The sequence below is a fragment of the Camarhynchus parvulus genome, chromosome 8 (assembly GCF_901933205.1).
Source record: "Camarhynchus parvulus chromosome 8, STF_HiC, whole genome shotgun sequence".
NCBI classification, from domain to species: Eukaryota; Metazoa; Chordata; class Aves; order Passeriformes; family Thraupidae; genus Camarhynchus; species Camarhynchus parvulus.
The window spans coordinates 23,163,198-23,189,888 of NC_044578.1; the positions used below are offsets into that span (position 1 = coordinate 23,163,198).

The window sequence follows — 26,691 nt, forward strand, 5'->3', positions numbered from 1 at the left end:
CTGCCGTGCGGGGCTGCCGCGGGCCTGGCGCCGGCTGGAGCGGGCGGCCGTGCCCCGATGCCCCGGCCCTGCCATGGGGGACGTGAAGAACTTCCTGTACGCCTGGTGCGGCAGGAGGAGGGTGATGCCGGCCTACGAGATCCGCGCCGCCGGCGGCCGCGGCCGGCAGACCTTCCTCTGCGAGGTGCGGGCCTGCCCCGCCGGGGCAGCGGGCTGGCCGTGCTATGAGGGCTGGCGGCTGTGAGGGGGACTAGGGCTGGGCCGGGGACACAGAGCGGGACTAGCAACCTCCGGGGCTCTGGCCGTATTGCCGGGGCTCTGTCGGGGATCTGGGGCCCTGCCGGGGGTTGTGCTGGGGGGCTGGAGGCCGCCACGGGAGCCATGGCTCTACCGGAGGGAGCTTGGACCGTGCCGCGGGGGCCAGGAGCTCTGCCGGGGGTGTGAGGACCCAGTCAAAGGGAATGTGGCTCCTGCCGGGGATCTGACGTCCGTCACGGGGTCTGGGCTTTGCTGGGGGTCTCGGGGTGATGCCGAGGACACTGCCGGGCCGGAGCCGGGGCTCTGCCCCAGGGAACGTGGGGTCAGTGCCGGGGGTCTGGGAGCAGGTCTGGCGGCTTGGTCAGGGGGAACCCTGGGCCATGCTGGGGGTGCTGCCGGGGTCTGGGCTCTGCCAGAAGGAACCGGGGGTCAGCACCGGGGTCTGGGGTCCTGTCCGGGGTCTGGACCCTGCCTGGCCTGGGTGGGAATCACTGGAAGCCAAGGGCTTGGAGAGGGCTGGGATGCTTTGAGCCAGTGTCCTGGCTGAGTGTGCACTGAGGTGTGAAATGAATGAAAAGAAGGAAAAATCCTGAATGATGTCCTTACAAGGAAAACAGATTGGTTTATTTAAGGGTGGTGTGTGTCTCTGCAGTGTGTGTGACCCTTCTGGCACTTAAAATAGTTGGTGAGGGGTATTGTATGTTACCTTTGCCAAGAGCTCCAGTCTGCTCTTGAACTTGAGATGAAATGTATTAAAGAGCTCTTGTTGGAATGGTTGCTACTCTGCACTGCTCTAATGGTACTTTACTCCTGCCTGTAGATATTGGGGATGTAGGAGCTGTGAATTCAGGTTGGCTCTGACAGGTAGCTAGCAGTAAGTGTGAGGCCATGTGGACAAGAGATCAGTTCATGAGTGATGTCATGAATTTGCACTAAACACCTTAAATTTGTCATTTTACCCTTCCCTCCCCTATTTGTCTTCTGTGTCAGTAAGAAAACAAAGAAACACAGTGGCATTAAAGCAATTTTCAAAGTATTTTAACTGGCTAAGCAAAACTCAGATGGAATGGTTGTATGAATAGATAAATTCACAGAATCATGGAATGGTTTGGGTTGGAAGGGACCTTAAAACTCATCCAATCCCACCCCTGCCATGGACAGATACTTTCCACTATCCCAGGTTGCTCCAAGCCCCATCCAACCTGGTCTTGAGCACTTGCAGGGATAGGGCAGCCAGAGCTTCTCTGAGCAACCTGTGCCAAGGCCTCACCAAACTCACAGTGAATAATTTTCTTCCTGATATCCCATCTAACCCTGCCTTCTGTCCGTGTGAAGCTGTTCCCCCTTGTTCTGTCACTCCATGCTTTTGTAAAATGTCACACTATAGATATTGTGTATTATACAATATATTAGTATTGTACTGCCTTTGATATGTTGATGCCCCATGATTATCCATGGAAGCTTAACAAGTGAGAGGATCAGTCTCACTGAAATATCTCTTGCTGATTTTTGCAGCCTGGTAGGATGGCTGTGAATCTCGTATGGTTACTATGTGGTTGGAGGTACCATTGTCCAGGGTATGGAATTGCTGTTCCAAAGTAACAAAAAAAAAAAAAAAAATCAGAAATGAATCACATCTGTGTAGTTGGAATAAGATGGAGCTATAGCTGAGTGGACACAAGGTCACTCCTGTCCTTGTTGTCCAAGAGTTTGGGATTTAAGTTGAGGAAAGTGACCTTGTGCAGAATTTGCTGTTGTGTGTTGCCAGAGTCCCTTCCTACACTGATTTTTCTTCTTCCACAAGGTTTTGGGAAGCCCTTGTGCTCTGAGACGAGAAGTTCTCAGAATGTGAGGGTTTGCATTTCAAAACCGACAGAAATACATAGCAATATATATTGCTATATATTGATATATAATGATGTAGATAATGATATACAACAATAGTTAGTAATATTATTTCTCCTGTACTTAGCAGCAGCCAGGATTTGGTGCTCTGTGGGTGCTGCTGGCCTCCAAGGCCCTTTCAGCTGCACGTGAGCAGTGTGTTGTTTCTTGCAGGTCCGAGTGGAAGGTTTCAATTATGTTGGCATGGGCAACTCCACCAACAAGAAGGATGCACAGAGCAATGCTGCCCGAGACTTCATCAACTACTTGGTGCGGGTGAATGAAATGAAGAAGGATGAAGTCCCTGCTTTTGCAGTAAGCTGCTTTTTCTCCTTACCAAAGGCTACTCTGTCATTGTGCTGCCATGCTCCCAGTTGTGTTTCATCCCTGGAGTTCAGTCTGGTGCCCCTGTGCAGTGATGAATGTGAGGGGGGCTGGGTCACATACAAAATATCATGGAATTGTGGAATAATTTATGTTGGAAAAGACCTTTGAATTATCAGGTCCAATTGAATGTTGTAGGATGAACTGGCAAATAGAGCTGCATGTTGTATTTACCAGATCAAATGATGCAAAGCTGATGAGGCTGGAAAGAATTCAGAGTCCCTGTGAGGTGCAGCCTGGCTTTCGAAGTGCTGAGTACTCACACCTGGCACTGTAAAGTCTTAGAGCCATGTTCTAATATATATATATAATATATATAATCCTGTATGCTTTAAAAATAACCAAAACCAAACCCAAAAATAATAATCACAGATATATCAAACCAGACATTGAAAATCTGGCATTTTTAAACCATAATTGCTTCAAGTGTGTAATGGGATCACTGCTTGTTACGATGTTTTGTGAACACTCATCAGTGACTATCACTTAAAGGCTGAGGAAGAGGAGGGTAACTCTGTCATTACAGCAAGTTTAGAGAAATAAATAAAGCATGAAGTTATGTGTTTCCTATTGAGAGGGAAGAATCTTCTTCTAGTGCTCCACTGAGGATACATGAGTTTTCTGAGTGGAAGTAGCCTCCCTGCCTCATCAGCCTAGGTGGAACCCAGTGGGAACAGGACTGCTATTTTGGTTTTAATGTGCCAATTAGTTTCTTGTCAGTTCAATGTTAAAATACTCACAGTTGTGTTACTATTGGGATTGCTTCTGAGTAGTAACTATTGCATATTTACTGGGGATAACTGTTGCATGATGTTGCCTGAGGTCTTTAAACTTCCTGAACAGTTTCTAGCTAAATTGTAAAATGATTGTTCTGCACTGATGTGCTGAGATTTTCCTTCATTCCCTTCCCTAGCCAGCAGCAGGTGATAACCCCACTGGAGGACAGGAAGCAGCAAGAGATGTCACTGGTTCCAGTTCAGCTGTGGGGGGACCTCTTCCTCCACATTTGCTTTTAAAAAGTGACGTAGGTAAGACTGAAAACTGTAATTTCTGTGTGTTTGAATGTATTTTGGTGGTGTTTTCTCCCCCAGATTGCATCACTCTGCAAACAGGACACCAAAGTCATAGTTTTGAGGCAGAGGTGTGGGTGACTGCATGAGATCTGAGGGACTGGTCATGGCCTGTCAAGATTGCCAGGCAATCTCCCTTGCCAATGCTAAGAACATGTTTGGGGGAGTTATTTGATTTGATTTTATTTTATTTCTGTGTGGTAGGCAATGGACCAGGTGCAGCACCTGGAAACTGTGTCAGTCATGGAGCTCAATGGGATCGGGGTGCAAACTTGCAAGATTATTATTCCAGAAAAGAGGAGCAAGAAGGGCAGCAGGTAAGTCATGCAGAGGTATTCTCCTTTAGTTCTTAAATAGGTATCTTTCATCCCCTTTAATTTGTTATTTGCATTTATAATCAAGGTTGCAGTTTTCTTTTGATATTTTGCTATTAGTTTAAGCTGCAGATTTAAAGCTGCAGATATATTTGTTGACTTTTAATGAAGTTAATTTGTTTAAGCTAGGGACAAATAAATCACTCTGGATAGTCTGAACATACAGGACTTCGTATAGACATTTTATTCTGAAAATAAAGAATTACTGAGGACTTTTTATCATTTTCTGTGATATCTTAATTATTTAAAGCATACAGGTGAATTACTTAATCTTTAAACTGGTAAACAATACTCTTTTTCTCCATATTAGACCTCAGAGTCAGATGTGGATTTGAATGCAGATCTTCATGGGGGTTGGACCTTGGAAAATGCCAAGGCACGTCTGAACCAGTTTTTCCAAAAGGAGAAGATCCAGGAAGAATATAAATACACTGAAATGGGGCCTGATCACAACAGGTTTGGTAGTTTTAATCATTGTCTGTGTATGAAAGATTCAAAATATTTTTGACAGTGGCTGTTCACACTGACTTGCCACGCTCCATAGAGCTGTAGTGTTCTTTGCCAGGACCAACAACATCTCTAAATATTGATATGGGGGTGAGGAGCTAAAGTGCAGAGATCTGAGGGATTGAAGAAATTCCTGAGACATTCTGGATATGCAGCTTTTAAACTGATTTCTGTCCTCTAGTCAGCTGCTGGGGTGTCAGTTTTTGTGAAAAGAGAGCTCAGCTGCTTGTAGTAATTGTTCTGTAAGTGTTGGTGCCTTTGTGCATTTTAAGTAAATACTAAATTTGCTTATGTAACAGTGTGCTTTAAGGATATTCTTATATTTATATTTTTATTTATATTTATGTTATTATAATATAATATATATTTATTATAATTAACTTTTTTGGCAATAGAATCTTCTTTTGAAAAAAAGCAGTTTGGCAGGATCATCCCAAAGGAGTTCTGAGAGTCTTAAGTTTCAGTTAAGACCAGCTGGATATTACTCTTTTTTGACTTTTAGCCTTTCCACCAGAGAATTTGCACGTGCTTCTCCCAAATGAAAGTAGTTCATAACAGATTGTGCATAAAGAATTGATGTTTTTTATTATTTTATCCCTATTGTGAACAGTCTTTACAAATCATCCAGATGTTAGGACATTGTATTATTTCTGGTGAAATATATTGATGTTTTGTGGCTGGAAACAATGGCATGCTGCTGCTGCTGGATTCTCCTGATTGAGTTTGCGGTTGGGCTTTTTTGCATTATATAAATTTGTGTTCTATGAGAGTTATATTTTTAGAGAGACAGGAGAATTTTCCTGTAACAGCCTTTTCAAGAGTCTGTCACTTGCAGGACTTATATTATTCTTTTGTTAATGAGTCTTCCAATCATTTGGAACATCTAAAAGATGTCTATTGGTACAGGAAGTTGTACATTCTCATTTAAAAGCTGTCTTCAAGTCACTTCATCTCCATTTATGTGTCTCAGGCAAGGCCATTTCCTTCATTTAAGTGAGTGACATAAAAAGTTAGTTTGTACAGTACTAGGAATTTAAATTATGCTTGTTGCAGGCGTAGCTTCTGAACATTTCTTCTGTCTTGTAGTGTAGGCACATGGTGGTGGTTGGGAGTGGGGCTGGCCCAGCCTCATCCCCAGTGGGTGCAGCTGTGAGCAGCAGGTGAGCAGCACTGACAGCAATGAGCCGTGGAGTGCCCAGGGGCACTGAGCAACCACCAAAGGGAGCAGAGGGCACACAGGTGCAGTGCATCAACAGGAGGGGATAAAAGGCTGGGCTACAGAACAAGAAGGGTGGAGGTTTGCAGTCTTGTGAAGTGACATGAAGTTGCTGTGTATGGGTGAATGCTTAAAGCCTTCTGAAATTGTATGATGATACTCTGTGTATCATGGCCATCTCAACTTTGGTATATGCTGTGAGATTGTAGTTTAGGGATTATTTGTGTAGCTCATTTTTTGTTACACCTTCTGCAGCATTAAATTTATCTAGTCTTGAGCAGAATGAAATTATACTGATGGCAGTATGTTTCTCAGCCTGGCTATTGTTCTCCTGGAGTGCATTTCAGAGTTTCCTATATACTTTTTGTTCAGGGAAGGGTTGTGGATTGCCCTGGATGGAATGGCAGAAGGGGCTATTCACTACCTGGTGCAACAAATCAAATAGGCGTGGAACAATCCTAATGTGTTGTAGGGCTCATTGAGGGACTGTTGGAAGACTATTGAATTTAACCCTTTGGTGTGTGTAACAGGAGGGAGATGTTCCTGGAGTTTTGAGAGCATAATAAAGTTTAGGTTGTTGGGTTTTTTTAAAGAAATACCAGTTGTGCATCTTGCCAATCTGTTTTGGGTTTTTTTAAGGTAATGATCAGAGGTATGGATTATAACAGATATATCAGCCATGCTCTCAGAGGTTTGTGGTCAATTAATCATACTCCTGGTCTGAGAACTTCTTAATAGCTGGAATATTTGAATTTGGAAACTTTAACTATGATAGGAGGGTGTAAGTTGTAAATATAAAGATGGCTGTCCTAAAACACAAAGCGTGAGCTCGTGTTAAGGGATGGGATGTGGCTTTTCTGTGTTGGGGTGCCTGTGCCTCCTCCTGTTCCTGCTGAAGACCTATACCACAGACCTGTGCCTGCTCACACATGGGCTGCTGAGGCTGGACTAGGGAATCATGTGGGATTCTGCTGCAAACTGATTTCTGGTGTTGCTGTTCTCCCCTCAGGTGGAGGAGAGTGAGATTGAATGCTGACTGTAGGCCTGGCTGAGAAACATACTGTCATCGGTGTCTTAGGTGGCTGTTGTGTCCCTGAGAGCCAGTGGCCTTTGACCCCTGAAGCCACTGTGCCTGCAGGTCAGTTCACTGATAGCACAGGAAGGAGGGCTAACCTGAAATTTAAATCACTCACTTAACCTTTTTTATTGTTTGTTTGCAGCAAAAAATGAAGGATGCAGGTGCAAGGCGCAGCCTCCACCTGTGCAAATGCCAAGTCCTAGTTTCCAAAGAGGATCTCAGTCCAATAAATTCCAGTCATGCACCTTGAGTCACATTTGCCAATTTAAATCTTGTCTTACAAGAATTCAACTTTAATATTTCATGTGGCAAATACAGGCTTAGGTTTGGGATTCTTAAAAGCATGGGTCATGATTTCTGTTCTCCTCTGTTGAGGATTTTTTTAAAGCCTGAATTCTTCCCTGTGAGGGTGGTGAGACCCTGGGATTGGTTGCCCAGAGCAGCTGTGGCTGCCACATCCCTGGAAGTGTCCAAGGTTAGGTTGGATGGGGCTTGGAGCAAGCTGGGACAGTGGAAAGTATCCCTGCCCAGGGGATTGGAATGAGATGGTCTTTAAGATCCCTTCCAACCCAAACCATTCTATGATTCTTTGATGAATATGCCAGTTAACCTTTAACTGAACTGGTTACATGTCTGCTAAGCAAACTGTTGGGTTTGCTAACCAGAGTTACTCTTGAGTAACTATTACTCTGTTACTCAAGTTTTGCTGATTCTAGAATATGGCAGTAAGGGAATGGAAATTCATGCAAATTCAAATATTCTGTCTCCTGTTCAGAAAAGTACCATGTTTTTGACTATATGAGCTGGTTTGGTTTTGTTTATGTTCTGAGCTGATCAAGTGTGTGGCAAAAAGCAGAATAACTGTATTAAATGTTGCATCTAGTCATTAAACACAGGCCATTAGTGGGTTACATTAGTGTTATACCAATATTAATGTGGGATACAGTTAATTGTACATTGGGATGCATGGTAATGTTACATCCCACCTGCTTTATAGCTGTTGCCTTAAACCTGGACAGCTCAGAGCATATTTCCTAATAATATGGCTGGAAATTTCAGTGCTGAACAGTGACATATTCAGAACTCTTCTTATCAAATGTACTGGTTCTGTTGGTGACAGGTCTGTTACCTACTACCTTGGGGTTAAAGGGACTATAAGCAGTAATACTTTACCTTGGTCATTGGTGAATTGAGAGTTTCTGACTGAGGACAGAGATCTTTGCCTAGAAATATTGGAAAGACTAAGTATATTTGCAGAGTCAGCTATTGGTAGTTGTACCTTTGTGTTCTTTCTTTCTCTTGCAGGAGCTTTAATGCAGAAATGAACATTTATGTGAGGCAGCTGGGCAGAAGTAAGTGCTCCTGTTTATTTTTTAACTTAGCCAGAGATGGGTGTTGGTATAGAGGAACATTTGTGGGTATAAGTTTATTATAGTTATGTGTTGGAGCCACTTCCAGAGGTAAAGAATCGCATTCATAAAGTTGCTGGGTGGTATTGGGCAGTCATACTTCCTTAGGCACTGAATGCAGAAAAACTTGAAAGGATTATTTAGCAGTAAAGTAACATCACACAGCCAGTGTGAGCTGGGCAGTGGAGGGACCTGGTTGGATTTTATGTTGGAATTCTGGATTTATCAAGATTTGAGACTGTCCATGAAACCTGGTCTGAGTGTACAGTCAGAGAGCCCAGTTCAGAGTAGTGACTTCTGTGGAAGCTGCTTGACTCCTCTGCTGTTCCAGCTCTGACCTTTGTGTGCTGCAGGGATTTTCAGTCGTGAGCATGGATCAAACAAAAAGCTGGCAGCACAGTCCTGTGCCCTTTCCCTGGTCAGACAGCTCTACCATCTTGGTGTCATTGAGCCTTACTCTGGGCAGAAGAAGAAAGGAGAATCGGTGAGTTTGGCAGGAGGGACAGGAATTATTGCTTTCATTTCATAACACAGAAGCACTCTCAGAAACAGGAATGAGTTAAGAATTTGCTGTCCATATTTAACATCTTACAAGTTATTAATAATTTTTATTCTTTAGCAACTGTTAATGTCTGGTGAGTGATTTGGATCACAAATGTAATTTAATGTGTATGTGATAGGAGCAGTAACGAATTTTACATTCTATTAAATGAAATTTAATATTAATAATAGGATTTGTAACAAATGCTATTTTCAGTATAATTTTTCTACAAGCTTGAATATTTCTGTTAAGGCTGGCTGTTTGGATTAATTGTCTGTCACATGATTGTTTTCTGGCAATTCAAACATATATATACACACACATACCAAGGAATATATATTATTTAGGTATTTGGTTGCAAGTTTGGAAACATGTTCCTCTGAAGTTAAATTCAGATACTTTAAAATAGCCTACAAATCCTCATTCAGTGAAAAGTTGGTACAACATTCCAAGAGTGTGAATGCTGAACTGATGATACTCTTTGGCCTTGTTTCACAAGGAGGTGTTTGATGGTTCACCTGTAATAGCCCACAGTTCTGGCTTCCAATGCCTGCCTTTCTGTGTATAATGACATGTAGTTTTTAAATATTTCCTAGTTGGAACCCTATGAGGTGTCACTGTCTCCTGACTTAGAAAATAATCTGCGAAAGACTGTACGGGAGCTGTCCCTGGAGATCGTGCCTTTGGTGAGTGTGTGGTTCAATACTCCAAGGATGGACCATCACACCTGCTCATTTAATCATTTATCTGTCTTTGCCCACTCTGCTTTTGGATTTATAGCCTGAAGATCCCAGTAATCCAGTTCTGATCAACGTTGGGAAGTTGGCCCATTTCGAACCGTCACAGAGACAAAGTCATATGGGAGTTGTTCCCTGGTCACCACCTCATTCCAACTGGAACCCTTGGACTGGCTGCAATATTGATGAGGGTCCACTGGCAAATGTAAGACAACTTAAAAAATGGATCTGTTGCTTGATTTCCCCATGCTTCCAGAACTTCTAAATGCTTCTCCCTCACAAGTATTTAAAGTATGAGCTGTTTCAAAGGAGAAGACAGTCCATTGTTAAAATTAATTCCCTTCTTGACCTGGAGGCAGAGAGTTCCTTGTGTTTTCTTCATGTGTTATCAGGTCTTGACCAGCAGTGTTTTGAGTGTCCCAATTCTCTGCTTTGTCTCACCTTTTGCCTGCTATCTTGCAGCCCATACAAAGTTCATAATTAAAATTACAAGGAAAGTTCATGGACATGTCCTTTATAATTCTCTGACCTCTCTTTCCCATACTTCTATGCTCAGACCCTTGTTCTGGGAGGAGAAAATGCTCCAAGCCAGTACCACTATGCAAGCAACCAACTGCCTTACTTTTTGTCATTTCTAGTCCCATTCAGCACAGAACAAATGAAAAGCAACAGTGTGGCATGAGAAAATGAAGGATAAGGGAAAGAATGACAGGTTTGCCATGTTCAGAGAGTAATTTGATCTGACTTGAATAGACTGGTCAGAAAAGACTCTTAGGGCAGGAACTTGATTTTCATACAACATTCAGATTGCTTATGGCCATAATAATAATTTAATTATTTCTCTACCGGAGTTTTTTCCATAAATTATATTATTTTAGTATTGATTGTTATATGTTGGTTTTTTTTAAATTATAGGGAAGTAATGTAAATTTAGCTGTTGCTGCATGAAATATATAATCAATATGAACATTGCAAATTGAGCTGGTTTCAAATCTCTTCAGGATTTACCTGTGCTAGTTCTGAATGGAACAGCTGACTTATTTGCTGTAAAAACCCTTTGGTACCAAATTTGCATTTCTTCAGATTTCTTTTGCAGTTGTTAGACGAATTATCCTCAAACTTTTACCTTTTCAGCTACTGTTTAAAGGGTGGGTTTGTGTTTACATTAGGTCATTACTTGTATTAAAAACTCCTGTTTAAATCATCTTCTTCTTGGCTTGCTGCTGAATAATGTGTGTTTCTCAAGCAGTCTAAGTGTTTCAAATTAAACAATTGTCCTTTTTCAGTGTTGTCGGTCTTTCTGAGAGACTTCTTAGGAGATGAATGTTAAATACACTGGAATGAGTGAAATAAAACAGCTCAGAGGCATAACTGATTTTAGGGGGTTATGCAGGAAATGATCCTTTAGGGATTTCTGGGATCACAGTGTTGGTGTGACTGATCTGATCCTGAAGTGAGGATGTAGATAAGAAGAGGGGTCACAAAGCCTCCAAATCATGTCTTGCACTTGCAGCTCACTCCGGAGCAAATCAGCACGGATCTGAGAAGTGATTTCATGTACCGCCTGGAGCAGGATCAGGAATTGCAGAGGGTGAGTGTGTGTCCTGTCACCTGTCATCCTTGCCCTGGGCTCTTCATTTTCCAGAAGGGCTTGAACATCACACACAGTGTATAAGGCTGGATTTCAGCACAAATACACAGCACATTTTCAGAAGTGCTGGGTGTTCCACTGGGGTGGATGTGGGGGCCAGTTGTGCTGTGCCAGGGAAAAGTACAAACTATGACCTGTTCTTTGGCAGTTTTTCCTTTGGATAAGGGAAAAGTGTAGAAGAGTGAGGCACAGTATAGATGTGGAGCAGAACAGGCTGATTTTTGGAGATTTTGGAAATGTCCTGGATTTTTTTCCAGATCCAAGAAGAGAGAGAGGCTTTACCTCTGAAGAATTTTGAAAGTGAAATTCTGGAGGCAATCCATCACAATTCTGTTGTTGTCATCCGTGGTGCCACTGGTTGTGGCAAAACCACTCAAGTGCCCCAGTACATCCTGGATGAGTACATCAGAACCAACCGAGCTGCTGAGTGCAACATAGTGGTGACACAGGTGAGGAATGTGTGGCCACTGCTGTTCTGTGGTGGGTATAAGAAATCACCTGTGGGTTAGGATAAAATTACAGAACGTTTTATTTACAGAATGAAATTACAGGATTGGTTGGGGTTGGAATTGACCTTAAAGCTCATCTCTTTCCAACACCCTTCCATGGTCAGCAATGCCATCTACTAGTCGAGGTTGCTCCAAGCCCCATCCAAGCTGGCTCTGAAGGATTGAAGGATGTGTTGAGGAACCTGTTATCATGGCAGGACGTGGTTCTTAAAGATACCTCCTCTGCAATATAAGTAGGAGAAACCTCAGTATCATGTGTCTTTTCATTTGGATTACTCTTGCATGTATTTTCAGTTTGGATAACCTGGTTTGAACCTTGCCCAGATGAAAACTCTCAGCAGATCAAGGGGAAATGATTTGGGAAATAGCAGCTGGTAGTTGCTATAAATCCTTATATCCCTCCTATGTGAAAAAAACCCTGTGCTGTTAGAATAGTATTGTTTAACGATTACTTTGTAAAGAAATCATAGTTCAGGACACCTGTAGCATTTAGGATTTCCTTTATCCCTTTCAGTGGTATTGTGATAAACTTCTAAAACCTCTTCATTAAGCTTGGGAAAACTTTTGCACCCCTAGCCCCGGCGGATCAGCGCGGTTTCCGTAGCAGAGCGTGTGTCCTACGAGAGGGGGGAAGAGCCTGGCCAGAGCTGTGGCTACAGCGTGCGCTTCGAGTCTGTGCTCCCTCGGCCCCACGCCAGCATCATGTTCTGCACTGTAGGTCTGTATTCCTTCCTTAGGTTTGGAGCTTATCGTGGGTCTGAACTCTGAGTTAGCAGCAAAAGCAGAAATATGCTTAGATTGAAATTTTTATAACGTTTGCTTAGAAGATTGAAAAGGGTTTTTTTGGATAAAAGTTTGCTGGCATGCTGTTGTGCAAAGAAAAATTAAGATCTGTGTTCAGAAATCTGGTAATACAGGTCTGATAGCACACAGAAATAATCCCACGAAGAGAGAAAATTGCCATATATTGATTGTCCTGAAAAGACAGAAGGGGAAGCAACACTGAGTGGTAAAGATGGAAGAGTCTCTCTTGTGGTAATGCTTCATGGCCTTGCCATCACTTGTACAGAGGAAAGCATGGCAATTAGAGATGGGATTGGAAAAGGGGCTGTGCAGCCTGCACACTTCCTGATTTTTAAACCAGGGGCTGGGAAGGGGAAGGTTGAACTGTTACATGAACATTTACCTTCTGTCTCTGGTTTAGGTGTTCTTCTGAGAAAGGTGGAGACTGGGATCCGCGGCATTAGTCACGTTATTGTTGATGAGATCCATGAGAGAGACATTAACGTGAGTTAGCTGGTGATGACAGTCCTACTCTCTATATGCTTCTGTTCTGTTCAACTTCTGTATCTGTTTGTGTGTAGTAGCCAACCTGCAAGAGAAAACTGTGTCTTAATGAGTGTCAGATGTAAGTTTTCCTTCTTTGATAAGATTTTTGGAACTTAATTATTCCTTATCTAAGTAGAAGAGCAAGGACCTGTGCTTCCTTGCTGCCCTCTGACTGTTCTTCTGTTAGGATCCCCTGTGTCCTGGTCCTCTCTGGAAAATGGAACACTGCAGTACAAACACATCTTGTCCAAGTGGGGGAGCATGCTGAATGACACTGTAATTTTGGAGTGCTGTTTTTACTGATGCTGTTGTGTTACTGGTGGTATTCACAGAACCTGCAGTCTTGATAGTGATACATTGAAATTCTGGGTTTACATGAAGTAAAATACAAGTTGATGATAGAATTAGGAGAGGTATTGTATATAATTTGAAATGGCAAACATTTTCTGTTCCCTTGATTATTCTGTGTAGTTTTCAGCTTTGTCATACCAAGAGTGAGAGAAACCGTGAAGTTCTGACATGTTGTTTGGACAGAATTTGGGGACTCATTTGAATAAAATTGTACACATTTAACATGCATTTTTCTGATGCATCTCTTCATCTGTTAAATGTATGTTAATGATGTAACATACAAGTTTGGAAATTGTGAGAGAGATTGGAATTTTGTCTGTTGAGCTAAGTGAGTGCCTAACTAAATGCATGGCAGACCTAAATAAATGTCATATTTAAACAGAACTACAAACATCACACATACCTGCACTGAGTAATTCCTATTTATTTGATGAATTATGGCTGCTTTATATGTAAGCCAAGTTTAAAAATACCTAGGGTTTTAATGTATTGTTAGGAAGGAAGCAAACTTCCTTCCTGCCCTTCTTTACACTGGAAATCCTAAAAGCCACTTATCCCAGGCATGGCAATAGTTTCAAAATAAAGCACTGACAACTCTTTCTGGTTTTAGAACACTTTTGTTCCACTTTTTACATCTCTTGCTCAGTAAATGTGTAATTCCTTCTGGTTTCTTGGGAAGATACTGGTTTTTATAGCTGTGAAGTTAATGATGCTCTTTTTCTCTGCAGACTGACTTCCTTTTGGTGGTGCTGAGGGATGTCGTTCAGGTGTACCCTGAGATCAGGGTTGTCCTCATGTCTGCCACCATTGATACCAGTATGTTTTGTGAATACTTCTTCAACTGTCCCATCATCGAGGTCTATGGCAGAACCTTTCCTGTCCAAGGTAAATCCTTTCTTGCACTTCCAGAAACTGCTTGAGTTTTTATCAGTCTTGCATTCATACTCTGAAATATCCTGGTTTATTTCAGGAGACTCTTGAGAAGTGGTGTAAAGAATTATATTCCCTTGCACAGGCTTCCAGCAGTCAGTCCTTATCATCTGTCTGTCCTTGCAGATTATTTTCTGGAGGACTGTATTCAAATGACTCAGTTTGTCCCTCCACCCAAGGAAAAGAAGAAGAAAGAGAAGGATGAAGAAAGTGGTGAAGATGATGATGTATGTTTGAATTTTAATATGAAAAATTAAACAAGGGCCATTTTTAGTACTCCAGCTTGTGTGTAATTCGTTTGGCACTGTTGAAGTGAACATCTCTAGCAGCTTTCCTATTTTTAATATATGAGATTGCTGTTAACTTCAGCAGTGGAACTTAATTTTCTTCTTGCCCTGGTAAACTGAAGAATTTCTTTTTCATTGAAGCTAAGGTTCTCATGCTTTGTTAACCTACTTCTCTTTAAAGCTAAAACTGAAATGTTTTTGAAAGTAAAATTTAGTAACCTTGGGAAAAGAAATAGAGAAATAGGAGCTTGGTGGTACCTTCTTAGGGTGAAAATATAGATTCTCTCCCTTCTTCTCTTGCAGTTCATATTGTCTGTGCTTACATACATTGTCAAGAAAATAACAGTTTTATTCAACTTTTAATTTTGAAACTTTGTTTGGGCCACTTAATTGAAATCTTCTTTTAATGGCCATTTTTTCTTGAAAGACATCTACCCAAATTTCATTTTCTTATTTGTCTGGCCAGTCAGTCTCTGTAGTTTGAGTAAATTCATTTATATTATTTCCTTTGTGGTATTTTTCTTTTGCAGGCCAACTGCAACCTTATTTGCAGCGATGAATATGGCCCAGAAACAAAGCACTCCATGGCTCAGCTGAACGAGAGAGAAACCTCTTTTGAACTCATTGAGGCTTTGCTGATTTATATCAGGACTCTGAATGTCCCAGGAGCTGTCCTTGTTTTCTTGCCTGGCTGGAACTTAATCTATACCATGCAGAAGCATCTAGAAATGAACCCACGCTTTGGTACAAGCAGCTGTTTTGTTATATTTCATCTTTTCCCAGGGAAATTACTGACTGAGTGAAGGTGGGAGTTGGATGAATGGCTTAGGGAGCTAATTTGTTGTGAGAGTGAATGGCCAGAAATTTTTATGTTGTGCAAAGAAGAAATGAGATTCACATAGTAGTAGTTACCAATGTTTTTGTATTCCTCTTGTAGGAGGCCACCAGTACAGGATTTTACCTCTGCATTCCCAGGTTCCTCTGGACGAGCAGCGTCGAGTATTTGATCCTGTGCCTCCTGGGGTGACCAAAGTACGGAGCCTTCTCTCTGTGCAGTTTTCCTGGGCTTTTGGGGAATGTATTGCTGACTTCTTTAATAAATTCTGTAGTTTATCTTGCTGGGCATTATCAGCTTTTTCAAACCAAATAACGTCACTTTGCATTTTTATAGGTTATTTTATCTACCAGTATTGCTGAGACCAGCATTACCATCAATGACGTGGTCTTTGTCATCGACTCTTGCAAGTGAGTTCATGAAGCAGCTTTTTGTTTCATAAACCTTACCCTTGGGAATGCAAAAGAGGTTTTGGGAGTGCAGAGAAGTGCCTTGTGTTCCCATGCTCCCTGAGCTGAGTTTGAGGTCTCCAACTCCCTCAGAACAAATCAGCATTGTCTTTAGCTGGTCAGCACAGTGACACACCATGCTGGCATCTCAGGGGACTGGGTTGGTCACGCTGGCACTATTCATGTGAGGTGTCACTGGGTCTCCACACCAATTTGGTAGACGTCATCTGCCAAAGGAGTTTTACAAACTCTCAGTGTCTGGCTGATGATAAAGAGGAAGGTTTTTGTAGTCTGTTACAGTTCCTGCCTTGCTGTGCATGCTCTCTGAGAAATCTACACACAGAGAGCTCATGAATTCATGAGAATTTTTTGCTTTTTGGACAGTTGTGAGAACATTATTCTGTGCAATAGTTTGGGGCACTGCTTTAGAAAGAGTGTGATGCTTTAGTTTCCTGACTAACACAAACCAGGGGTGGTTGGCTTCTTAAAAGCAGTGTGGCTGCAAGCCATAAAATAGGAACTGATTTGGCAGGGCTTAAGATGAAGGACGTTTGATCTTTAGTGGTGTTTTTCCTGTAACAGGCAAAAAGTGAAGCTGTTCACTGCTCACAACAACATGACAAACTATGCCACGGTCTGGGCATCAAAAACCAATCTGGAGCAGCGGAAAGGCAGAGCTGGGCGTGTGCGAGCCGGCTTCTGCTTCCATCTGTGCAGCAGAGCTCGCTTCGAGAGGTGAGGCTGTGGTCTCCAAAAATACCCTCAGGGAATCCTCCCAGAACTGTTGGGTGCTGCTTTGGGTCAAACTGGGGAAATCATTGCAGAAAGCGTGCTGAGAAGATGGATAATGTTGGCTCAAAAAAAAACTTACATATGTTATGCTTTTACCCATAGTATGAGGTGGATACATAGTTCATGATTTTAGTATTAAGGGTGTCACTGCAACCTACCAAACTTCTCAAGAAGAGAGCAATACTGCTTGGGAATTGAGGCAAGGGAGAGAGCTTTGTAATGAGGGCAAGGCTCTAGTCTGCCTTCAAACACTGGGGGCAACTGGCATTGCCATGTAACAGGCAATTTTGTCATGAAAGGGGTAAAAAGCAGGGATGGCAGATGTTAGTTTTCTCTCCATCCTCATTCCATGGCCAGGAAGCCCCTTCATGGTGCTCTAGCATCTTCTCTGTTGCTGAAACTCTTGACCTCTCTGCCAGACTGTTTTTTCATTACTAGAGCCTTGGAAATCTCTTTGCTGGTTGGAGAAGGCAACACAGCTGTTAGTTACACTCTTATCTCTCTCCTGGAAGTTTCAGTGCCCCTTTCTCTGGCTGTTATAGCATAACTGTGTTTTGATGTTCAACTTTTTGTAAACTCTTGAAAATCTCAGTTGATCAAAAACTCTCATTGAATTTCTCAAATTTATTTAGATCTGTTGTTGAGGACAGTGCACTGATTTTAAATAACAATTTTAAACAATGAACTGATTTTAGGGTGCTGAAGTAATCATGGTTATAAGGTTGTCTTCCTTCAGAGAATATAAACCCAAAATATACAAGTTCCTTTGTGCTTAAGAAGGGGTGTGTGTGTGGACTTGTACAGATAGTCTGATTCAGCTGGCACAAGATTTAGATGATTTCTCTCAAAAAACTATCTGTTCAAGGTGTTTTGAAACCTTTTCTAGCTGCAGTAGGAAAATGCTTTTATGTAGAGCAGGCTGAAAGCAGGTTGTCTCTGGGAAGAGCTTCCTTATCAGAGCAGGAGAGCATAGTAAAGGACAAATGTGGGGCTGTGAACTGCTCCAGCCCTGCAGGCTCTCTTTGGTCAGCTCATGCTAGAACCCACAGTGGGCAGTGGAGATGGGAGGGCTATTCCCTATGCATTCCCAGTGTAAATTTGCCCCAAAGGAGAATGGAGAAGCACAGAATTTTGTGGTAGAAGAACCTAAGTTCCAGGAGCACAGAGAGAGCTGATGGGTGGGCTTGGAGACAGAGTTTACTTTGGAGGGCAGTGGTTTCTGCTGGTGGAATGACCCCTCATGGTGATCAAAGCCTGTGTTCAGAGAAATGGGCCTTTGTTCTCATTCCAGACTTCAGACTCACATGACACCCGAGATGTTTCGAACGCCCCTCCACGAGATCGCGTTGAGCATCAAGCTGCTGCGCCTGGGAGGCATCGGGCAGTTCCTGGCCAAGGCCATCGAGCCGCCCCCTCTGGATGCGGTGATCGAGGCAGAGCGCACGCTCAGAGGTACCCTCGTGTGCCACGGGGCTGGGCAGTGATCCTGGGCTGGTGGAACTGGCTTCAGGTGCTCTCCCATGTATGTGATCTGTGACAAACAGCCCTCATGTGCCACGGGGCTGTGCAGTGATGCTGGGCCAGTGGAACTGGCTCCAGGTGCTCTCCCATGTATGTGATCTCTGAAAAATGGCTCTACCACCTCGGGGTGGATTGCTGGAGCAGCGTGTTCTGCCTGATACAGCAACCTGGAGGCATCGTGTGGGTGGCAGTGGCTTGTGCAGCTGAAGAAATACTTGAATTCCCAATGGAGTGTCATTCCTTTAAGAAACTTGAGCCTTCAAACTTGAGGCTTGTTTTGTTGTTTTACCAGTAAGTTATGTTAGCTTCCAGCTTCCTGTTTTCCAGCTGTGGCACTGCTGTGTTTGGCATAGACTCAGTCCAGTGCTTGAGGCATTCACAAAGCCTCTATAAAAGTACTGAGAAATAATTACCACTTTTTACAATTTGCTGACCCAGTATCTCAGATTTTGTCAAGAAATTAAATCTCCAGTTTGTGAATCTGCATGAAAAACGAAAAAAACCTGCCATGTGAGTTAGGTTGTCTCCCCACTCTCTTCAAGGAACTAACTAGACTGAGTAAAATATAGCAGGGAAGAACTCTAGATTTGTGCTTTAGATGTAAAGCATGAAAGTGACCTCAAACCTCAGCACACTTGTAAATGTCACTAAATAAGCACTTCCTACAATTTTTAACAACGGAAATATCTATTTCATTGTTTATTTATGGTAGAATCGTGTGCTGAACCTACGTTGCTTGTATACAGGAGGGAGACCAGAAGGAAAAAATATGGGGATATGTAGTCAGGTTTAATGACTTTCTGTTCTGAAAATTATTAGTACTTTTCATACTGTGCAGCTGAGAACTGCAGAGCTAGGGGAAAAGGCAAACATTTTTGGTTTGCCAAATAGCTGTGTCTGCAGGTGCCTCCCTTTCCTGGATGACCTGTGGTTTTTCAGGGCAGGTACACTGCTAGTATGTTCTTAGAGAGGTGAAACATTATTCTTCAAAGTATTCTTTAGGCATTTGGGTTCAACAGATTCCAAGAAAGATAGATTGATTTTATGATGGTCAAGGAATTTTTTATGTTTCCTTTCCCATTTAATTGATGAGGCTACAAAGCTGCTTTTCTTTTTTGTATGTGAAAAAACCTTTGGTAGCTTTGAGGATGAATACAGGTGATAATTTTCAGGTAATGGGAGGAGGAAAGGCAGGTAAAGCCTCCAGGAAGAGAATTTGTGGTGTTATCTAAAGATTTCTGGGGTTAGCTAACTCTCTTTGATAACAAAGGATCTTGTTTCAGAGCTTGATGCCCTGGATTCCAATGACGAGTTGACACCTCTTGGAAGAATCCTGGCCAAACTTCCTATTGAACCTCGTCTGGGCAAGATGATGATCATGGGCTGTATTTTTTAGTAAGTTGAGTGGTCTCAGTGATCATGTTCTTGTTTCTCTGAGTTCCTGAGCCTCTTGCAAGAGTAAAACCAATATATCTAGATAAGCAATAAATGCAGCAGCTGGGGAGAGGTGAGTGAATCCTCATGGGAGCAGAGAAGAAATAACTTTTAGTGTGGGCCATAAAGTGGTCATGAAATTCAGTTAAAGGCAAGACACCAGTGGAGGCTGAGTATTTCTGAATTGGGAGTGGGACTTGAAACACCTAGGTATAACAGTGAACTAGAGGTGGGGAGATATGGAATGGAACAATGAGATAAGGAGAAAAATCCATCTCCACGTTTTGCTTTAGTAGAAGATCTGTTCTTTGTCACTGTGATGGCTGTAGGGTCCTGTGATTATTGTAGGGATCTTTTCACCAGAAGATGGTGGTGTATGGATGGAGGGGAGGGCAGAAAGAGCTAATTTAACATCCACTTCCAGGGAAGTGTTTCAGTGAAGAACTCTAGCAGATAAAGGCCAAATTCCTAAGGTCTCTAGCAGAGAAGTTTTCCCTGGTATCTGCAGCCTGCAGCAGGTGCTGGCAGCACTAACTCTGAATGATCCTGATCCCTTGTGTGGTTCTTTTCAGTGTGGGAGATGCTGTGTGTACCATCTCTGCAGCCACCTGTTTCCCTGAGCCTTTCATCAATGAAGGCAAACGCCTGGGTTATGTCCATAGGAATTTTGCTGGGACCAGGTATTCGGATCATGTAGCTTTGCTCTCTGTCTTCCAAGCCTGGGATGATGCAAGGTATGTTGTGTGGCACAGCAGGTGATGGGAGGTCACAGGTGAAGAACACAGGGTGAGCTTTTCCTTGCCTTGTCAGGCTTCTAATTCCCTCTGTTTGTTTTTCAGAATGGGTGGCGAAGAAGCAGAGAAAAGATTTTGTGAACACAAAAGAGACTCAGCATGGCCACTCTTAGAATGACTTGGGAAGCAAAAGTCCAGCTAAAAGACATACTTATTAGTTCTGGCTTTCCTGAAGGTGATTCTGATTAAGTTCAATAGTTTATTGATTGCATTTTTCATTCTGAGAGGATGAATAAATAACCAGGATAATCTGTGTTGAGCACCCACGCATAGGGGATATAGTGGAGTTGCCATAACACTACTCCACTTTTACAGCTGCATTCAGGTGGAATTTTAGTGTTCTCTCCTAAAGTTGTGGTGGCTGTGGTGCAACATGGAGATTTTGGAAGTTGAGGTTAGAGCTGCAGGATTAAAAATCTGTTAAACAGGTGTCCTTGGAGTGTTACCTCCCTGGCTTTCTTTCTCCTTCACTTGTTGGATCTCCAGAATGTGCTGTGCTTTCCCCCTTCTTTCCATAGACCTTAGTGGGGAGTCTGTGTGATCTGAACAGTGCTCTGTTCTGTGACTTCCTGGGTTTGTGCTGCAGGAGGGATGTACAGCAGTGTGCCAAATTATTCCATTTGCTAGAGAAAAAAAATTCTTAAATTTGACCAGGTTCTGAATTTGCCTAATGTTGCTGAGGAGCTCAGTGAAATGGCATGACTGCCTGGATTAAGCAGATGTTTATTTCCCCTCCTTTTCATTTTTTTTTCCTCTTCAAATTCCTTTAATTTTTTTCTCCTCATGCTGTTAGGATCATTGCTGCATTTATCTGTAACTTTTTTTCTGGGCAAGATGGCTTGAAAACAAGCCACTAGAGACCCTGGGGGAGATTTGTAACAAATGAACTAATAAAAACATCCATTTTAACCTCCCCCAAAGATCTGTCTCCAAAACAAATGCAGTAAACACACTATGGTACAGCACATTCTGGGCAAACCCATTTCTTCTTGTTTTTGAAGAGTTTGGGAGAGGAAAATACCTCTTTGTAGTAGTATTTTTCAGCTTTTCATTCTTCATTAAGAAATAAAAAATTGAATGTAGAACTTAAATGCTCTAAGTGCAAAGGTCATTGGAGATAACATCTAGCAGTTGATTCAATCAGAAAAGGCATTGATCCAGGATCCTAAACAGCTCTGCACTGATCCAGGGTCCTAAATAGCTGTGTTGTGCTCTCCTCCATGTCCTATGGATTTGAGCCACTCCTCTGTTCTCTGCCAACAGAATGTTTGATGACTCAACCATTTAACAACACTGGCCCTGATAACAACCTGGATGTTGTCATCTCCCTGCTGGCTTTTGGGGTCTACCCCAACGTCTGCTACCACAAGGAGAAGAGGAAGATTCTTACCACTGAGGGGCACAATGCTCTCATCCACAAATCATCTGTCAACTGCCCTTTCAGCAGCCAGGACATCAAGTATCCATCACCCTTCTTTGTTTTTGGAGAGAAGGTAGGGACTTTGGGTTTATTCTTGATCATGTGCTGCCAAGTGGTTCAAGAGGCTCTCTTTGGTAACAAAGTCATAAGAAAATAACTTGAAGGCAATATTTAGCTAATTTTAGTGGGGAGGGATGGGGGTTTTCCAGAAAGTAAATGTTATATGGTCCTGGTGTCACTCGACCTCCTAGTAACTTCCAGTCAACCACTTGCAGTAGAAGTGCACAGAAAGTTGCTGTGAGTTTTGTTATAACAACCAGGTCATGGAGAAAGATCTAAATCATTATCTTCATTAACAGTTTGTTTTAGGAGCTCTTCCATGCTAGTTAGGCATCAGAGAATTCTTATCCTTATCGCTTCTGCTGCTTATGAGGCCAGGGAGAAAACAAGGACGTGGAATATGGCAGTGGGGTGCTCCTGTTCTGGCCTGTGTCATCTCCCAAGGATAATTCTCATTTCCCAAGCATCACCTAAAAGGTCTCCATGACCTTTTCCTTCATCCTGTGAATTTGATGTACATTATGTGCATGTCCATTGCACCCCCTGTGAGCTCTCCTGTGCTCCAGTGACAGCCATTGTAAACTCAGCTGCTGCTGCTCAAGGAGCAAAGGAAAACAATGCTTTTGTGTTTGGTGATAACCAGAATTTTAAATCCTTTGAGTACAGGGATTTTGTCTTGACAGTCTGGATTCCCAATCCATAGTTCAGAGCTGTGGTGAGGCTTTGCTGCTTCTTTACCCTTTGTGTCAGGATCCCAGGAGGGTTAGACCACCTTGACCATCTCTCTCAAGTAAGATTCCCCTAAACCCAGCAAAGGACTTGTGAGCTTAAAGAGTTTTGCTTTTTTAAATGACAGTACACACAGCAAATGGAGAGTGACTAAAATGGTGGCTTAAGAGTGGCTTAGACTCTTGGTGAGAGTCTCACTCCAGCCCTGGGTGAGGCTGGGATGAAGGAGTATTTGTGTGCAGCTCTCTTCATGCCCATTAGGTACCTCTTCTGTTCCCCTTTAAACCGAGGGGCAGGAGCTATGTAGCAGGGCTGTTATCTCTGGCTTGATGTTGTCCAAGCTCTCAGTTCAAGCTCAAGGTCACTGTAACATGACACAGCAGTGACTGCATGGACATCTGGCGACTTCCACACTTGCATGAGTAGGAGCCCACTAAAGCTTTTCATCACAGCCTCAGTAATTGAAGGGTAGGAGGAAAATTCAGATGTGCCCTGGTCATTTTAAGGCTTGCAAAGCATGAGGTGGCTCTTGTAAAAGCTACATAACTGCAGACACAGAAAATGAATATTTTAAAATGGAAGATAGTTTTTGTTGAAGTTTTACACCAGCCAGTGCTGAATGCCTGTAAATCTCTGCCTGGCATTCAATTTTGTGTATGCACGTGCTCTTGTAATTTCCTAACATTATACCTAGCTTTGTTGTGTGTTGTTTGGGTATTTTTTTAATAAAATTCTCCAGTTTCAGTGTCCAGAGGAAGGTGCAGAGCTCTGTTTTCCATTTCAAGAGTAATTTTCCTCTTTAACTTGCAGATTCGAACACGAGCCATCTCTGCCAAAACCATGACCTTGGTGAGCCCACTGCAGCTGCTCCTCTTTGCTTCCAAGAAAGTCCTGTCAGATGGGGAGCTCATTCTGGTGGATGACTGGTATGGATCTGCTTGTGCTCAGAATTGTGGAATCATGGAGTGGTTTGGGTTGGAAAGGACAAAGCTCATCCAGTTCTGAGCCCCTGACTGAGGGGAAGTGCAGCTAACACAGAGCAGATGTCTGTAGGACAGGGATCCCAGAGCAAACTGCACCACAGGTTGGGAAGGCATCGCCTTTCCTACCTGTGAGGAAGGGACAGGTTAATTTGAGCCTTGTTTCACGTAGATTATCTGCTTAAACTGAAAACAGGACGAGGCAGTTTCCATAAAAACTGCTGCTTTTTTCCTCTTTAACTGAAAGGTGAAAGGCACTGTGTGTTTTGGACCTCCTCCTGAGGCAAAGGCTGAGGAAACCTTGTTTTCAAGGCACAGAAACAGCTTGAGGAAAGAAATGTCTCTGGCTGTGTAAATTTTTTGGCCATCACCAAATAACATCTGGATGGTTGTTTTGGTTTTTTTTTTTTGTTTTTTTTTTTTTTTTACCTCCTAGTCATTAAAAGAGAGGCAAAGAATTCCTTAATCTTAATTTGCTAACAATTTGAGGGTTGGACCTTTCAGAATCTTGGAGCCTCGTGTTTTCAGTTTACTTTATATTTTTGTATCTTGCTGTTTTGATGCAGGACGTTACATGTTGAATTTATCCCAGTATAGAATGATAGAATCACAGAATGTTTTGGGTTGAAAAGAACTTTAAAGCTCATCTCAGAGGGACACCTTCCAGTAGACCAGGTTGTTTCAAACCATGTTCAACCTGGCTTTGGATACTCCCAGGGATGGGGCAGCCACAGCTTCTCTGGGAACCTGTGCTAGGGCTCTCACCACCTTTCTTCCCAATATCTCATCTAATCCTGCCTTCCATAAGTTTAAAAGAATCCCCCTTGTCCTATCACTATCTGCCTGTATCTCCCTTTGAAAGCCCTCTTCAGGTACTGGAAGGGGCTCTAAGGCCTCCCTGGAGCCTTCCCTTCTCCACGCTGAGCACCCCCAGCTCTCCCAGCCTGTCTCCAGAGCAGAGGAGTTTCAGCCCTCAGAGCATCTTCATGGCCCTTTGTTAAATTTCAAGAGCAAATGTTGCCAGAAGAACAGCTATGTTTTAACAATGCCAAATTTTAGGATCTTTCAAATTTGCCTCCTGAATTTCTCACCCTTTCAGTGACAAATTAGAACTTCAGAGATGAGAATGCAGGTTTGTGGCTCAATGAAAAGCCCCTCTGCAGAGCCTCTTCCTTCCCGGGTACTCCCCTGGCAGCCATGGCAGCTCTAACGTGCTCTTTGTGCCGCAGGATCAAGCTGAAGATGCCGCACACGGCGGCTGCCTGCATCGTGGCTCTGCGCGCTGCCATGGAGGCGCTGGTGGTGGAGGTGACCAAGGACCCGGGCATCGTCCGGCAGCTGGACCCCGCCCACGAGCGCATGCTGAACGTCATCCGGCAGCTGTCCCGGCCAGCGGCGGCGGGCGTGGCACTCACGGCTGCCAGCACCAGGTGAGAGCCCAGCTCGGAGCTGAGCACCGGGACTGCAGGCTGGGGTTTCAGTGATGGTGAGGACAGGGACTGCAGGCTTTGGTTTCAGCCCCAGTGAGGACAGGGACTGCAGGCTGGGGTTTCAGTGCTGGTGAGGATGGGGACTGCAGGCTTTGGTTTCAGCCCCAGTGAGGATGGAGACGGCAGGCTGTGGATTCAGCTCCAGTGAGGATGGGGGCTGCATGCTGTGGTTTCAGCCCCAGTGAGGGTGAGGACTTCAGGCTTTGATTTCAGTGCCCGTGCTCTGAGCATGTGTGAAATGCTTGCACTCCAAGCCTGATGCAGAGACATCACTGCCTGTTTGCACAAGGACACAATTCTCAGGAATAAAAGCTGTCATCCCCTCTTCCAAAACACAAAACATCTTTTAAAGAAAAGATAATAATATTTATTTTGGGCCAACCTTTTCCTGGAAAGAAGACACCTATTTGTCTGGGCTTGCCACCCCTCTGTTGCCCCTTATTTCCATCCCTTGCTTCTGAAGCAAAGGAAAATTTTCTGAAGTGGAAAAGGTGCAAAAGTGCAACTGTAGTTCAGCCATCACATTGTGTTCACGGAAAATCGAGGTGGCTTAGCTGAGGATGGTGCTGTTTGCCATCTTGTAGAGATGCAGTTTGTGAGATTGCCTCAAGTGTGTGGTGTTGTTGTTGGCCAGGTTTGGGGACGGCCCCCGCCCGCCCAAGATGGCTCGCTACGACAACGGCGCTGGCCCTCGGGGCTGGGGAGGTTACGGCCGCAGGGGCAGAGGCTACGGCGGCTACTCCGGCTGGCACTCGGCGGGAAGAGGATACCCAGGTGGTCCTGGGGGAGCCTACGGAGCTGGGGGTGGCTGCAGAGGAGGAGGAGGATACCGAGGAGCAGGCAGGGGCTACCGGGGAGGGTGGTAGTGATAGTTCAGTGGAGTCTTTGCACTTCAACAAAAGTGTGTTTCCTTCCCAAATTCCTTTCTTCCTCTTCCCAGTTTGTATGCCTTTTTTGGTTCCTTAGTACAAGTACAGCTCAGTAATATATCATGCCCTTAGGGAATTCCCTGCAAGTTGTATTATTTTTAATAAAGAGTTTGTTTCTGAAGACTTGCAAGCTATACCTTTGATTTTGTGTTTGAATTTGAGCTTCGAAGGCTTCTGTTGCTAACTGTGATTGTTGGAGACTCAGGGCATTCTCAGGAAACCTTTTCAGTGTCATTTCCTGCCAAAGAGATTCCAAACCATATCTTGGGCTCAGTGGGGATTTCACTTCGTTGTCTAACAAGCTGTGCAAGCAGTCTTTGCTGCAGTGGTTTTCTAACCATGCCAGACAGCACTAGGTTCCTTTGCAGCCAGCCCTCTGCATGCTGCATGACCCTCCATGGTGAGTTGTTTGGGTGATTCAGATCATGCAGGAACATGGAATACCTTTTCCAAGACTGATGTGATGCTGCTGGTCTCTGCAGAACCTGGAGTAATCTCAGAAGCATGAATTGCTCCCTTCATCCAAGACAGTGTTCACTATTCCCAAGCAGTCAGGCTTCATTCCTCCACATCTGTGTGGACAAGGACAGTTCTTCAATGGGAACACATTGGATTCCAGACACTGAAGCTCAGCTGGCTGCCTGGTGCTCACAGAAGTGTATTGACACAGAGGGGGTGAAAAGCCTTCCAGCCCCATTCTGTTGCCAAGTCTGACAAAATTAACCTCCCACTAATGCCACTGC

General features: G+C 43.5%; 1 protein-coding gene across 1 annotated transcript; it reads left to right on the forward strand.

Moving 5' to 3' along the window:
* DHX9 (DExH-box helicase 9) lies at positions 1 to 26,691 on the forward strand. Its single transcript, XM_030953634.1, is given in 28 exon segments — positions 1 to 184; positions 2,317 to 2,457; positions 3,440 to 3,554; positions 3,801 to 3,913; positions 4,281 to 4,426; positions 8,077 to 8,123; positions 8,534 to 8,664; positions 9,318 to 9,407; positions 9,502 to 9,663; positions 10,972 to 11,049; positions 11,367 to 11,558; positions 12,195 to 12,336; positions 12,823 to 12,905; positions 14,027 to 14,183; positions 14,355 to 14,455; positions 15,046 to 15,259; positions 15,453 to 15,547; positions 15,687 to 15,760; positions 16,382 to 16,534; positions 17,883 to 18,043; positions 19,396 to 19,507; positions 20,119 to 20,280; positions 20,386 to 20,425; positions 20,428 to 20,515; positions 21,604 to 21,833; positions 23,360 to 23,475; positions 24,759 to 24,959; positions 25,654 to 26,691. Coding segments are annotated over 28 exon segments (3,687 nt in total). The 5' UTR covers positions 1 to 73; the 3' UTR covers positions 25,886 to 26,691.